Source organism: Apodemus sylvaticus, chromosome 1 (assembly GCF_947179515.1).
Source record: "Apodemus sylvaticus chromosome 1, mApoSyl1.1, whole genome shotgun sequence".
In the NCBI taxonomy this organism is placed as follows: Eukaryota; Metazoa; Chordata; class Mammalia; order Rodentia; family Muridae; genus Apodemus; species Apodemus sylvaticus.
Genome location: NC_067472.1, coordinates 16,295,872 through 16,308,457, shown reverse-complemented (window position 1 = coordinate 16,308,457; position 12,586 = coordinate 16,295,872). Strand labels below are relative to the sequence as shown.

The 12,586-nt window shown below is 45.0% G+C and overlaps 1 protein-coding gene across 5 annotated transcripts in view; it reads left to right on the top strand.

Moving 5' to 3' along the window:
• The first annotated feature begins 1,201 nt into the window (after positions 1–1,201).
• Btrc (beta-transducin repeat containing E3 ubiquitin protein ligase) overlaps positions 1,202–12,586 on the top strand; it is a 169,099-nt gene continuing 157,714 nt past the window's right edge. For 3 of the 5 annotated variants that reach the window (XM_052184854.1, XM_052184856.1, XM_052184853.1), the window contains exon 1: positions 1,223–1,344. In XM_052184854.1, coding sequence (XP_052040814.1) covers positions 1,297–1,344 — 48 coding nt within the window. In that variant the 5' untranslated portion in view covers positions 1,223–1,296. Of the gene's footprint in view, positions 1,345–12,586 lie in introns of all 5 variants that reach the window. The other 2 variants (XM_052184860.1, XM_052184857.1) reach the window with 1 other exon arrangement.

Sequence of the window (12,586 nt, the reverse complement as noted above, 5' to 3'; positions counted from 1 at the left end):
AGTTTTTCGAGACAGGGTTTCTCTGTGTAGCCCTGGCTGTCCTGGAACTCACTCTGTAGACCAGGCTGGCCTCAAACTTAGAAATCTGCCTGCCTCTGCTTCCCAAGTGCTGGGATTAAAGGCGTGTACCACCACTGTCTGGGCGGTAGCAAGTGCTCTTAACCATTGAGCCCATATACCTAGCTTTTTATGTGGGTGCTGGAGACTTGAACTCAGGTCCTTGTCCTTTCATGGGTAGCACTCTTATCTACTGAGCCATCTCCCCAGCCCCATCTTGTCTCTCTCTTTTCTTTTGTGTTTTTTAAGACAGGGTTTCCTAGTGTAGCCTTTGCTGTCCTGGAACTTGCTCTGTAGACCAGGCTAGCCTCGAAATCACTAGATCAAGCTGCCTCCGCCTTTGCCTCTCGAGTGGTGGGACTAAAGGCATGTGCCACCACACCCAGCCCATTTCGGGCTTTTATGGCCAAAGACACTACTTTTAGGCTTCACTTGCACGATGGTCATTGTATTTCATTTATGTAACACTGGACTTTGATCTCAGGGTTAGCAATGGTAGTCCCTACTTTCTGAGCGCTAAACTCAAGGCTTCCTGGAGCGAGTTCTGTCTGCCCCTGACTTGCTCTGGGAGAGAAAAGGCTCTTCTAAAACTAGAGGCAATAATAACTTAGGAGGATATCGGAATCTTGCATTGATGTTGAGGCTGCTGTTACATGCACACTTGGCTCAGAGTCTCTAGGTCTCAGTCTTTCCGCAGATGCTCGATTTATGAACTTTAGGAGGGTCCTGTTCTCTAAAATCACAATTAGGGAGGCCCAAGCACCCTGGGTTCTCTGTTTTCCCAGTATTTGTAATACAGAGAAAGCGCTAGTCGCCATCTTGCTATCAAATGCCAGGCAAGCAGCCACTGGCGTCGTTTGGTAACCACGGTGACACTCTGGCTTTGCCTTCTTAAAGGCTGAAAACTACAATTCCCATCAGCCGACTTCCCCTCCGGGCTCTCGAGTGCTCTACATTTGGCTTGCACACAGCAGCGACTATACGCAGTGACCCGTGGGAGTTGCTGTTCGCCGCGTGGTCTCGCTTTTAGCCGCTCGAGCCTCCAGAACTACAAGTCCCGTGAGGCAGCGGAGCGCGCACGCGCAGAGCCGCGGTCATCCTCGGGCCCCCTGCCAGTGCCAGGAGGTAAAGAGAGGGCGGGGGAAGGAAGAGGAGGCGGGATCCGGGCGCTGCGTTGGCTGCGGCCTGGCACGAAAGGGGCGGCCCCGGCGGAGAGCAGACCCAGTAGTCCGGGCGATTATGGACCCGGCAGAGGCGGTGCTGCAGGAGAAAGCGCTCAAGTTTATGGTGAGGAGATGGTGCGGGCAGGAGACTAGTGGAGGCGGCAGCGCTGGCGTGTCGCTGATCTTAGGCCTGGGTCACCCGCTCACCGCAGGAGGGGGCAGTGGGACTGGAGCCAAGACCAGTGGCGAGGCGGAGCGAGGGACTGGACCTGAGCTTGGGGGAGGGGGCGGGAGGGTGCAGAGGGGACCCTGGGGTGGGGGCAGCAGCTCCGCCATCTTGTGGAAGAGAGGCCAAGTGACAGCGGGAGCTCATTCGAGGTGGGGGCTCCGGGCGGCGCGCGGGGCCCCAGAGGGAAAGGGGCGTGGGGACAGTTACTGAAGAGCGGAGGAACCCGGGTGGAGAGACGCCTGTGGACGCTGGCAGGGGCCTTCCCGGTGTCAGGGTTACGGGTAAGGCCTGGGAGAGGAGGTGCATTCAGGAATGGGGAATAGGGGAGATAGGATAATGGCAAGACGGACCCTGGGGACGGGGGAAACTGGGCAGGGCTGGAAACTGATGGGTTTAACGGCAAAGGAGGGAAAGCCCTAGGCTGGGGAAGGCAAGTAGTTTTGTAGAATGAGCAGGGAAGATAGCCTTTGCCTAAGGGCTAAGGGTGGAATCCCAGTTAGCCAAACTAATGTTGGCAAACTCTGGGAGAGGCCTCTTTTAAGAAGATAAGGACTCAGACCTAGGGCTATGGTGACAGTTCCTGGGAGAGAAAGTCAGTGTTGATTGTGAGCTAGAATTACAAATATCAGAAAGGAGATCCGTGCTCTGTTTTGAAAAAGAAGGGCAAAATTATTTGTGGTAAGGACAAAGTGATGAAAGAAATGTAGTTACAGGTGAATGGGGGGGGGGGGAACGAACAAGAATAATAAGACAAAGATTAATAAGAGGGGACAAGAGAAAGCAAAATAAAACTTGGGCCTTCAGTGGCGGGGTAGTAAAATGTGGAGGAAGCCAGGTGCTGTATCACTTTCTGTGAGAAGAAAGGCCTTGGAGAAATGTTAAGAGATGTGAGGAAATTCTAGAGGAAGGATATAGGGGGTAGAGAAAGCAAGGTAAGTCAGGATTGGTGGTTGCCCATGAGTTTTAGGTTGGAATACAGAGTGAGGATCAGTGTAAACCCCATAGGCCCTGTTTCTTTAACGTGTATGGTGGTTTTCCTTTGCTGGGCTTGTGTTTGTGGCAACCTTGACTAGTCTGATAGTTGATGCTTTTAATCTGATGCTTTCTTGTATATCTTAGGTGTAATCTAGCCTCTAGTTACATCTAAAGAATGATGGATGAATAGTTTTTTTTTTTGTTTTTGTTTTTTTGTTTTTGTTTTTGTTTTTGTTTTTTTTAGCTTAACAGGTGGTCTTAGGGATATTGTATTATTTTCAATCAAGTCTCATGTTTTTTTTCAGAAGTAATTGTAACCCATCATTCCAAATAGCATTCCTTTGTTGACTAGTTTTGTGTGTGTTTGTCTTTGCCTAAAATGCCTTAACAAATTTGATAAACATAGCTACTTAGTTAAAATTAGGTTTTAAATTGCCCTATTCATATTTATAGAAGCCAATCAAATTTAACTTTTTATTTTGGGGACTGGAGAGATTGCTCAGCAGTTAAGACCGTTGCTGCTTTCCTAGAGGATGAAGGCTTGATTCCCAGCACCCACAAGCCTACTCACAGTAGTTTGTAACTCCAGCCCTAGGGATCCTCCACCCTCTTCTGGACTCCCTGGGCACCAGGTACACTGGTGGTGCACAGACATACATGCATACAAAACATCCATACACGTTAAATAAATAAATAAATAAAATATTAAAATGATAAAATTTTAGCTGGGTTGTGCTGGCGTACATCTTTATTAACCCCAGCCCTTTGGAGACAGAGGCAAGGCTGATTTCTGAGTTCAAAGCCAGCCTGAGCTCTGGGAGGCAGAGCTACATGGACAACCCCTGTATCTAAAAACCAAACAACAGAAAAATTACTTTGTATTAGTACCTTCAGAAACACAATTTGTCATTCACAAAATTCTGTTGAGCCTAATTTTCTGTCCTGTGTTGACCTTCTAAAATGTTAAGAGACCCCAGGTCTGGAATTGTGACTTATACCTTATTATCCAGTACTTAAGAAGCTGTGGCAGGCTGGGCAAGGTGGCCTACACCTAGGCAGGTAGGTGGATCTCAGTTTGAGGCTAGCCCTGATCTACATAGTGAGTTCTAGGATATCCAAAGGCACATAGTAAGAACCTGTCTGAAAACATACAAAAAAGAAAAGGAAGAGGAGGAAGAGGAATATGACCAGCATGGTGACGAGGAGGAGGAGGAGGAGTATGGCCAGTGTGAAAGCCTGCTTGGGCTGCATATGGAATTACTGTTTCAAAAGACCATAAACAAACAAATCAAAACCAACAAATTAAACAAGCTAGATGTGGTGGTGAGTGCCTGTAATCCTAGCACTAGGCCGAAGGATCCGGAGGTAAATCTGTCAGGGCTACTTGAGACCCTGTTTACAAACAAATCTGCAAAGAGACCTTGAAATCTTGGGGTAGAGGATAGGAATAAGTCCACGTTGCTTTTATCCCCTCAACCAGTTTCCAGTTGTAAGTCGGAAACATGCTCAGTTTTATTTTCCAGTTTAGAGGTTGACTCTGCAGAAGAACCTGTCATTTAATAATATTTATGGAATAATGAAGCTTAGAGATCATAGAGAGACATTATGAGATCACCCTCTTCTGCTCCCCGAGAGCCTCAGCCTAGGAGTCTTCTGAACTCCCTCAGCTCTTCTCTGTGCTAGTGAGTTAGGTGTTGACAGTGGCAGACTCGGAGATGGCCAAGTTCTAGTTTGCAGTTTTGAGGGCACCACACATTATTGAATGTTGAGTCAGTCACAGGGACAAGCTAAGTTTTCCTTTAAATTTGCTTGCTTTCTCTTTTGACCTTGCCTGCTGTTGTGGCTGCTTTTGAGAAAAGGCCAGGACTGGAAGAGAGTGGCTACGAAGGCGACCTCAGTAAGAGAGGCAGAGACAGGGTTACGATTCCCTTTCGGCTCAGCCACACCCTTATTATGAACCAGAGTGTCTCAGCTTCCCCTCAGTACCATTTACCCCACTATAAGGTGTCTTTCCGTTCAGAGTCACATTTAAGGTAGAAAAGGTATTTTATTTGAGTTTGCATCAAGCGTAGTACACATGGTTATCCTTTAGTCACACTGAGATTTCTTTGGTGTTTCCCTTTAGTTGCTAATAACAAGCTTGATAATTTTTTTAAAAATTTCTTTTTTCTTGAGACATAGTTTCTCTGTGTAGCCCTGGCTATCCTGGCCTCTGTTTCCTGGCACTGGGATTAAAGTTGTATGCCACCACATCCCGCTTCACTTTAAAGACTATAATGTAAAATTGCTAGGTGGTGGTGGCGCATGCCTGTGATCCCAGCACTTGGGAGGCAGAGGCAGGTGGATTTCTGAGTTTGAGTCTAGCCGGTTCTACAGAGTGAGTTCCAGGACAGCCAAGGCTACACAGAGAAACCCTGTCTTGAAAAACCAAAAAAAACCAAAAAAACAAAAAAACAAACTTTCTTGAGAATGCCATCATGGAATGGAATACCTCATGAGTTTAGTTAATATCACATGAATGTTGTACTTATTTTGACTAGGATTTTTTTTAACATTTATTTTATATATGTGAGTACACTGTAGCTGTCTTCAAACACACCAGTAGAGGGCATCAGGTCTTATTACCGAAGGTTGTCAGCCACCATGTGGTTGCTGGGATTTGAACTCATGACCTTTGGAAGAGCAGTCAGTGCTCTTAACCTCTGAGCCAGCTCTCCAGCCCAGGATTTTTTTGTTGTTTTTTGTTTTTTTGTTTGTTTTTGTTTTTGTTTTTTCGAGCCAGGGTTTCTCTGTGTAGCCCTGGCTGTCCTGGAATCACTCTGTAGACCAGGCTGGCCTCGAACTCAGAAATCTGCCTGCCTCTGCCTCCCAAAGTGCTGGGATTATAGGTGTGCACCGCCACAGACAGGCTGACAATGAATTGTTCTTAATGCTACTACAAATTTCAAGTAGACCATTCACACATGGTCTTGCCCTCTGATACCTGTGAAAAGTAGTATACGCTGAATCTTTAACTTCAGAAAGCAGATTAGTGAGAAGAAAGCAGGATTTTGCATGAAACAGTCTGCACACTAGTATCATTCAGCGGTGGCAGGTCCAGAGGGACCTCTCCTCTCCCCTCCCCTCCCTCTCCCCTCCCCTTCCCTTCTCTCCCCCCTCCCCTCCCTCCCCTTCCCTCCCCTCCCCTCCTTTCCCCTCCTCTTCTCTTTTTATTGCCCATAAGTACACTGTAGCTGTCTTCTGACACACCAGAAAGGAGTCAGATCTTGTTACGGATGGTTGTGAGCCACCATGTGGTTGCTGGGATTTGAACTCAGGACTTTCAGAAAAGCAGTCAGTGCTCTTAACGGCTGAGCCATCTCTCCAGCCCCAAGATGTGTTTTTGTTTGTTGTTGTCTTTTGCTCTTTTTTTTTTTCTTTTCTTTCTTTTTCAAGACAGGGTTTTTCTCTGTAGCCCTGGATGTTCTGGAACTCACTCTGTAGACCAGGCTGGCCTCAAACTTAAGAGATCCAGCTGCTCTGCCTCCCAAGTGCTGGAATTAAGGGTATTGCCACTACTTCCTGGCTAAGACACCTTTTTACCTTTTTCTTTTGTTTTCTTCTTTTTTTAAAATAGCTAGTGAGCAAAATAGCATAAAAAGGTGAACATTGCTGAATATAATGACGCATAACTGTATTCCTAACATGTAAGGAGGCAGAGATGGGAGTATCTAGGGGTTGAGGCTAGGCTTAGTTCAGATAAGGCTCAAAACCTTTTTTTTTTACAGTTTGAACATTTAAATATGGTGGCTGTACTCTAGTGAGTATTCCAGGAAATAAGAGGTAGAAACTGCCCAGTCCTCTTGTGCTAGATTTGAAATTCAAGATAAGAAAAAAAAAAAAGCCGGGCGGTGGTGGCGCACGCCTGTAATCCCAGCACTCTGGGAGGCAGAGGCAGGTGGATTTCTGAGTTTGTGGCCAGCCTGGTCTACAGAGTGAGCTCCAGGACAGCCAGGGCTATACAGAGAAACCCTGTCTGGAAAAAACCAAATCCAAAAATCCAAAAAAAAAAAAAAAAAAAAAAAAAAAAAGCAAAAGAAAGAAAAAAGAAGAAAGTTTATAATGCCGTTATGATAGAGCCCAGTCAAGGTTAATCTAAAATCAGGGCTGATGGGGACAGGGATAACTTCTACCTATTGATGTGAAGAATAGCATTAATGAACAGGCAGGAAGACTTCCTGCTGGGGGCTGTCCTCTGCAATCTACTACCATAAATGCTATTTCAGTTGGGTGTTCTGGCTATCTGGATGAATGGGACTAGCTGAGTTTGTGGTAATACTACAGAATGCTTGGGTTCACATCTTTGTTTGATGTGAACTTACAAAACTAAGGATTTCTTTCATTAGTTGCTTCAAAGATAATGAGTAGAAATAATACTGAGTGAATTAATACAATTTAGTAACTTTTTTTATTTTGTGTGTGTGCCTGAGGTCAGCTTTAGATGACATTCTTAGGAGCCTTTCAGCTTGCTTTTTGGATTAAGGTTCTCTGGAGCATGGGGCTCACTTAGTCTAGTAGGTGAGGAGGAGTGGCTTACGGCTGGGGGCAGTGTCTCCGAGGATGTGTTTCACCCCAGTGCCTGGATGACAGGCATGAACCAGCATGCCCAGTCCTTAAGCTTACCCAGCAATCACTTACCACTGAGCTATCATCCTGACCTCAACCTTCCTTTACTTATCTGAGAAACAGATGTTTAAAGTATATAAAGACAAATTGTATCAAACAAAATCATTTTGTGTGTTATAGGCTTTCTGTCTTGCCCAGGTGGCCTGGAACCCCGTGTAGCTCAGTTGTCCTTAAGCCCCTCCTTGCCTCAGCTTCCTGAGTATTGGTATCACTTGTGTGCCAGCCACCATGCATGCCAGATACATCTCCAGACATTTCTACAATGGATTTTCTTTAAATCACTGAGATTGATGGCTAGCTGAGTTGTTTACATTTGAAACGAGCTCTGCATCCTTTTCCTATTGCTTGTTTACTAAAGACAGGATCTCCAGGTGTTGTCCAAAATACTCTCAAGTTCTTGCACTCAAGTGATCCTGCTTGGGTGTCCCGGACCAAGCTACAGACACTTGGTACCACCCTTTCCTTCCCACTTTAAATTAGTTTCTTTCCTGGATTCTCTTATCTAACTGTCAGGATATGAAATTATAATGTACTTTTTTATGTGTAATCTTATGTAATCCAGTCTTTGTAGCCCAGGATGACCTTGAACTGGTCTTCCTGCCGGATTCTGTGTAATCACCTTTGTTGTTTATATGATAATTCTTTGTGCTAATTTCCAAGGTTTCTGTTTGTAATAGAAGAATGAGTAGAAGTGAATTGCCTGACTGGGCTTGGTGGTTAATGCAGGTACTGGGGAGGCTGAGGCACTGGAATCCTCCTCCATTTGAGTAGTTTGCATTGCAGAGTGAGTTCCTGGCCAGTGTGGGTGACTAGAGAGGTCATAGACTGGAGGGAAGGATAGGCAGTGTGCTGGGAACCTGAGTTCAATTCCTAGGGCCTGAAGAATGTGAAGAGAAAGAAGTGGGTTATTAAATATAAGGTAAAAATGTTATTTTGAATAGTTGTTAGGAATTTTTTATTATCAAATTATTGAACTTTCAGAAGAGACCATTTGTTTTCTCTTATGTATAAACCCTGAAGAAAGGAAGCAAGTAAGAGATTTTTTTTTCTCTGCTGAAGGGAGACAGGACATTATGCAAAATCTTGATCATATGTAGATAAAAACCCTTTGTCAATAGTACTCCAACAAAAATATCTGTGCTTTGGGATCTAGCTCAAGGTAGATAGCTTGTTTAGCATGTACAGGCTCTGGGTTTGATACCCAGCCTATAAAAACAAAAACAGTGGGTTGGAGAAATGGCTCAGCAGTTAAGAGCACTGACAACTCTTCCAGAGGTTCTGAGTTCAAATCCCAGCAACCATATGGTAGCTCAAAACCATCTGTAATCTGATCTGATGCATGTATCTGGCGTGTGTCTGAAGACATCTACAGTGTACTCATAAAACAAAACAAAACAAAACAGCAGCAACAACAAATCACCCAAAGTCTTTTTGATATCCTTTACAGTTTTACCTATTTTCTAGGGATATGTATTGCAGAACAGAAGTACTTTCTTCATATGAGGATCTGTTGAAGGTGAAATAGAAAATATTTACTGAAGTTTAACATATTAATAATAGCATTGTCAATGAAAAGAAATGTAAAAACTAGAGATTAGTCCTCACTGCCCAGCAAGACTTTGTCCCTTAACAAGGCAGTTCCAGTGTCCTAAAACAGGCCGTGGAGGGTCCGAAGTCTTTGGGACAGGTCAACTGTATTTTTGTGGTGTTGACCAGTTTTCCACACTGGCCACCCTGCACTTAAGGGATCTCTGGGTAGAGGAGCCTGATGCATATTCCTTTTAACTTCCCAAAGCCCAGAGACCATCTTTACACATGGCTCAGATAACAAAAGTAGAATAGGCAAATTGAATTAATGTTGAACTAAGAATATGGTTGATCTCTGAGGCACTATCATCTTAGAATATTATTTCACTTCATTCTTCCAATAATCCTGTGAGGCAGATTCAATACTATTATTTCTGTCATTTTTCACACAAGGAAACTGATTTCAAAGAGATTAAATAACTTGCTCAAAGTTACTCTGCTAACAAGGAATCTGAGATCAAACCCAGGTATCCTAACTCAGAGACCCTCACAGCGTATGCCACCCCCACCTGTGTTTGTGTGTGTGTGTGAGAGAGAGTGTGTGTGAGTATGTGAGTGCCCATTAGCATGTGCACAGAGGCCAGAGGAGGCCTATTGGTGTTCTTCCCCATCTTCCTATTAAGCAGGGCCTCTCACAACCCAGAGCTTGCCATTTTTTAGCCAGGCTGTCATGTCAGTCCTAGTCCAAACCATCCTCCTCTGTCCTTCCTGGACTAACTGGAGTCAGGCAGTTGAAGGCAGTTGTGCGCTGTACAGTGTGGGTGTTGTGCTGGGAACCAAGCGCTTGTCTTCTGCACACTCAAGACACTCTTTTCATTTGCTGAGCTTTGACTTTTTTTTTCCTTCTTCGAGTCAGGGTTTCTCTGTACCAACTCTGACTGTTCTGGTGTTCTGTAAACCAAGTCAGCTTCTGAGTGCTGAGATCAAAGGCGTGTGCCACCCTGCCCACTTTGAGCCTTGACTATCTTTACTTCAAAAAGCTCCGTATTTATTTTGTTTTCTGACTTTGTGTCTGCCTTTAATATTTTTTCAACAGTTTTCTGCTCCTCAGAAAGGAAAGCACACTTGATCCTGTCAGGGACACAGCACACACGGAGCTACCACAGGCCCTGCTGGCCTGCTTCTCTGTCTTAGACAAGCTCCTGAGGACTAGACAGCAAGAGCCTCTTCACGTCTGACCGGGCACACAGCATACACATTCTGATGCTCTCATAACCTTCTTGATATATAAAGGGAAATAATCCCATTGCCAAGGGTTCAAGACACCTATTTTGGGGGGCTGGAGAGATGGCTCAGTGGTCAAGAGCACTGGATGCTCTTCCAGAGGACCTGGGTTCAATACCCAGCACTCATATGGCAGCTCACATGCAGGCAAAACACCAATGTACTGAAGATCAAAATAAGTAAAAAGAGTAGTTTTGTTGGAGGCCATATTATAGGAAGCCTATGATGGATGGTGTGTCAAATGCTGGACTCTCTCCTGAGTGCCTCTTAGTACTTTCCATAGAAGAACACAACGCATGCTCTTAGCCACTGAGCCAGCTCTCCAGCCCAGATGGCATGTTTTCTTGTTAGTTAGGTGGCAGCCTGAGAGTAGTTACTATCTGATCTTTTGGATTACCAATGAGAATCTGAGATGTTACAGTTGCCATATATCATCTATATTAGTGGTGCTATAATTGGTTTTCCTTTGAAACTTGGTCTCATGCACCCCAGGATGGTTTTAGACTTGCTGTTGGAGATGACCTTACAGTCCTGTCCTCCTCCTCCCTCCTGGGTGAGGACATATGCCACCATGCCCACTGTATGAAGTCCCGGGGATCAAAGTTAGGGTTTTGTCACCCTCGGCAAGCATTCCACCAACTGCTACCTCCCTAGCTTTGGCTATTGCTATTTAGTAAAGTACCACAAAACATGTTTAGTGTGCAGTGACTGATTTTTATAAAGACATGAGCATTGGGGAGATTATTTGATCCTGATGGACTTAACTGGGTGACTGTTAGATAAGAAGCAGTGGCTTCATAGAGAAAGCCCTTCTCATAGTCACAGGAATGGCTAAAAGAGGAAGATGAGCTGGTCAAGTGTCTTTCAGTCATTGTGTATAATGACCGCCAAAAATCATTGACCAAAGATCACATGGTCAAGATGTAATTAAAGTGGAAGAGGAAATAATTTGTACAGTAATCTACATTAACAATGTATTTTTTTCTTTTTGCTAGTTTTTAATTAATTTTTTCTTTTTTCAGTTTTAAGGATTGGATCTAGGGTCTCAAGTGTGCTAGGCAAATGCTCTATCATTGAGTTAGAGCCTCAGCATTTAATTTTTTTACTTGAAAAAATTTTTTTTAATTATCATTTTTTTTACATTCCTATACAGTTTCCTCTCCCTTCTTTCTTCCCCTTTGCCCCCTTGTCCAATCCACTTCTCCATTTCTCTTCAGAAAAAGGCAGGCCTCCATACAAACAAACACAGCATATCAAATTGCAGTAAGACTAGGTACCTCCCTTTGCATTAAGGCTGCTGAGGCAACCCAGTCGGAGGAGTCTGGCCCCAAAGCCAGCAAGAGTCAGACAGCTACTGCCATGTTAGGGGTTCCACGAAGGCCAAGCTGCATGGCTTGGATATATGCAGAAGGCTCCCTGGTTGTTGGTCCCGTTTCTGTGAATCCCTATGAGCCCAGGTTAGTTGGATCACATTCAAATCAGGAACTTGTATATTCTCGACAAGTGCTCTACCACTAAGCGGTATCCCCTAGTCTCTCTCTCGCACACTCTCTTTATCATTAGGACTTATCTCATGTTTTTTCCCTCTGTATGTATGTTGTGGCTGTTAACTCAGTGTTTCCTAACCGTGGGAGCAGGAATATTTTTGACTCTTGCTAGCTCTGGGGACCCTTCCCATGCTGGGTTGCCCTGTCCAGTCTGCATACGAGGCTTTTGCCTTGTATTTCGTTTTGTCCTGTTTGGCTGTTGACTCTTGGAGGCCTGTTTTTTTCTGAAAAGGAGACAAAAAGGAGTGGATCTGGGCTAGAGGGGAGGTGTGGGTTGCTGGAAGGAGTTGGGCAAAAACTATGGTCAGGATTTATTGTATGTAATTTCTATTTTCAATAAAATAGAATTTATTTTCAATAAAAATTTAAAAGTTAATTTTATTTGAGACCATGCATGCTTCCTTTTTCTGTCTAGAGTCTTGTCTGCCCACCTGCCTATGTGCCTGCCTGTATGCCTGCCTGCCTGCCCGCCTGCCTGTGTGCCTGCCTGTGTGCCTGCCTGCCTGCCCACCTGCCTGCCTGTGTGCCTGCCTGTGTGCCTGCCTGTGTGCCTGCCTGCCCACCTGCCTGCCTGTGTGCCTGCCTGCCCACCTGCCTGCCTGTGTGCCTGCCTGCCCACCTGCCTGCCTGTGTGCCTGCCTGCCTGCCCACCTGCCTGCCCTCCCTTGATTTCACTCTGCAGACCAGGTTAGCCTTGTCTCCAGATCCACTTGTTTCTGCCTCCAGAGTGCTGGGATTAAAGGCGTGGGTCACCACCACTCAGCCTTTTTTCTTTTCTAAAATTTTATTTAGGTGTATGGGTGTTTGGCTTGCATATATGTCTGTGTACCATGTGTGTGCCTGGCACCCAGGGAAGCCACAAAAAGGTGTTAGGTCTTCTGGAATTAGGGTTACAGACAGTTGTGAGGCACCATATGTAAGGCTTGAAGTTGAACTCAAGTCCTCTGGAAGAGTAGCCAGTGCTGTTAACCATTGAGCTTTTTCTCTAGTTCCAAGATGTCTACTTAATACTAGGACTGCAATATACTGTGTGGTAAGGAGGAATTGAGGTAGCAGATGCATTGACGGTTGCTAATTTGTCCACTTTGGTGTTGTTTGAGACAGGGTTTCTCTGTGTAGCCCTGGCTGTTCTGGAACTC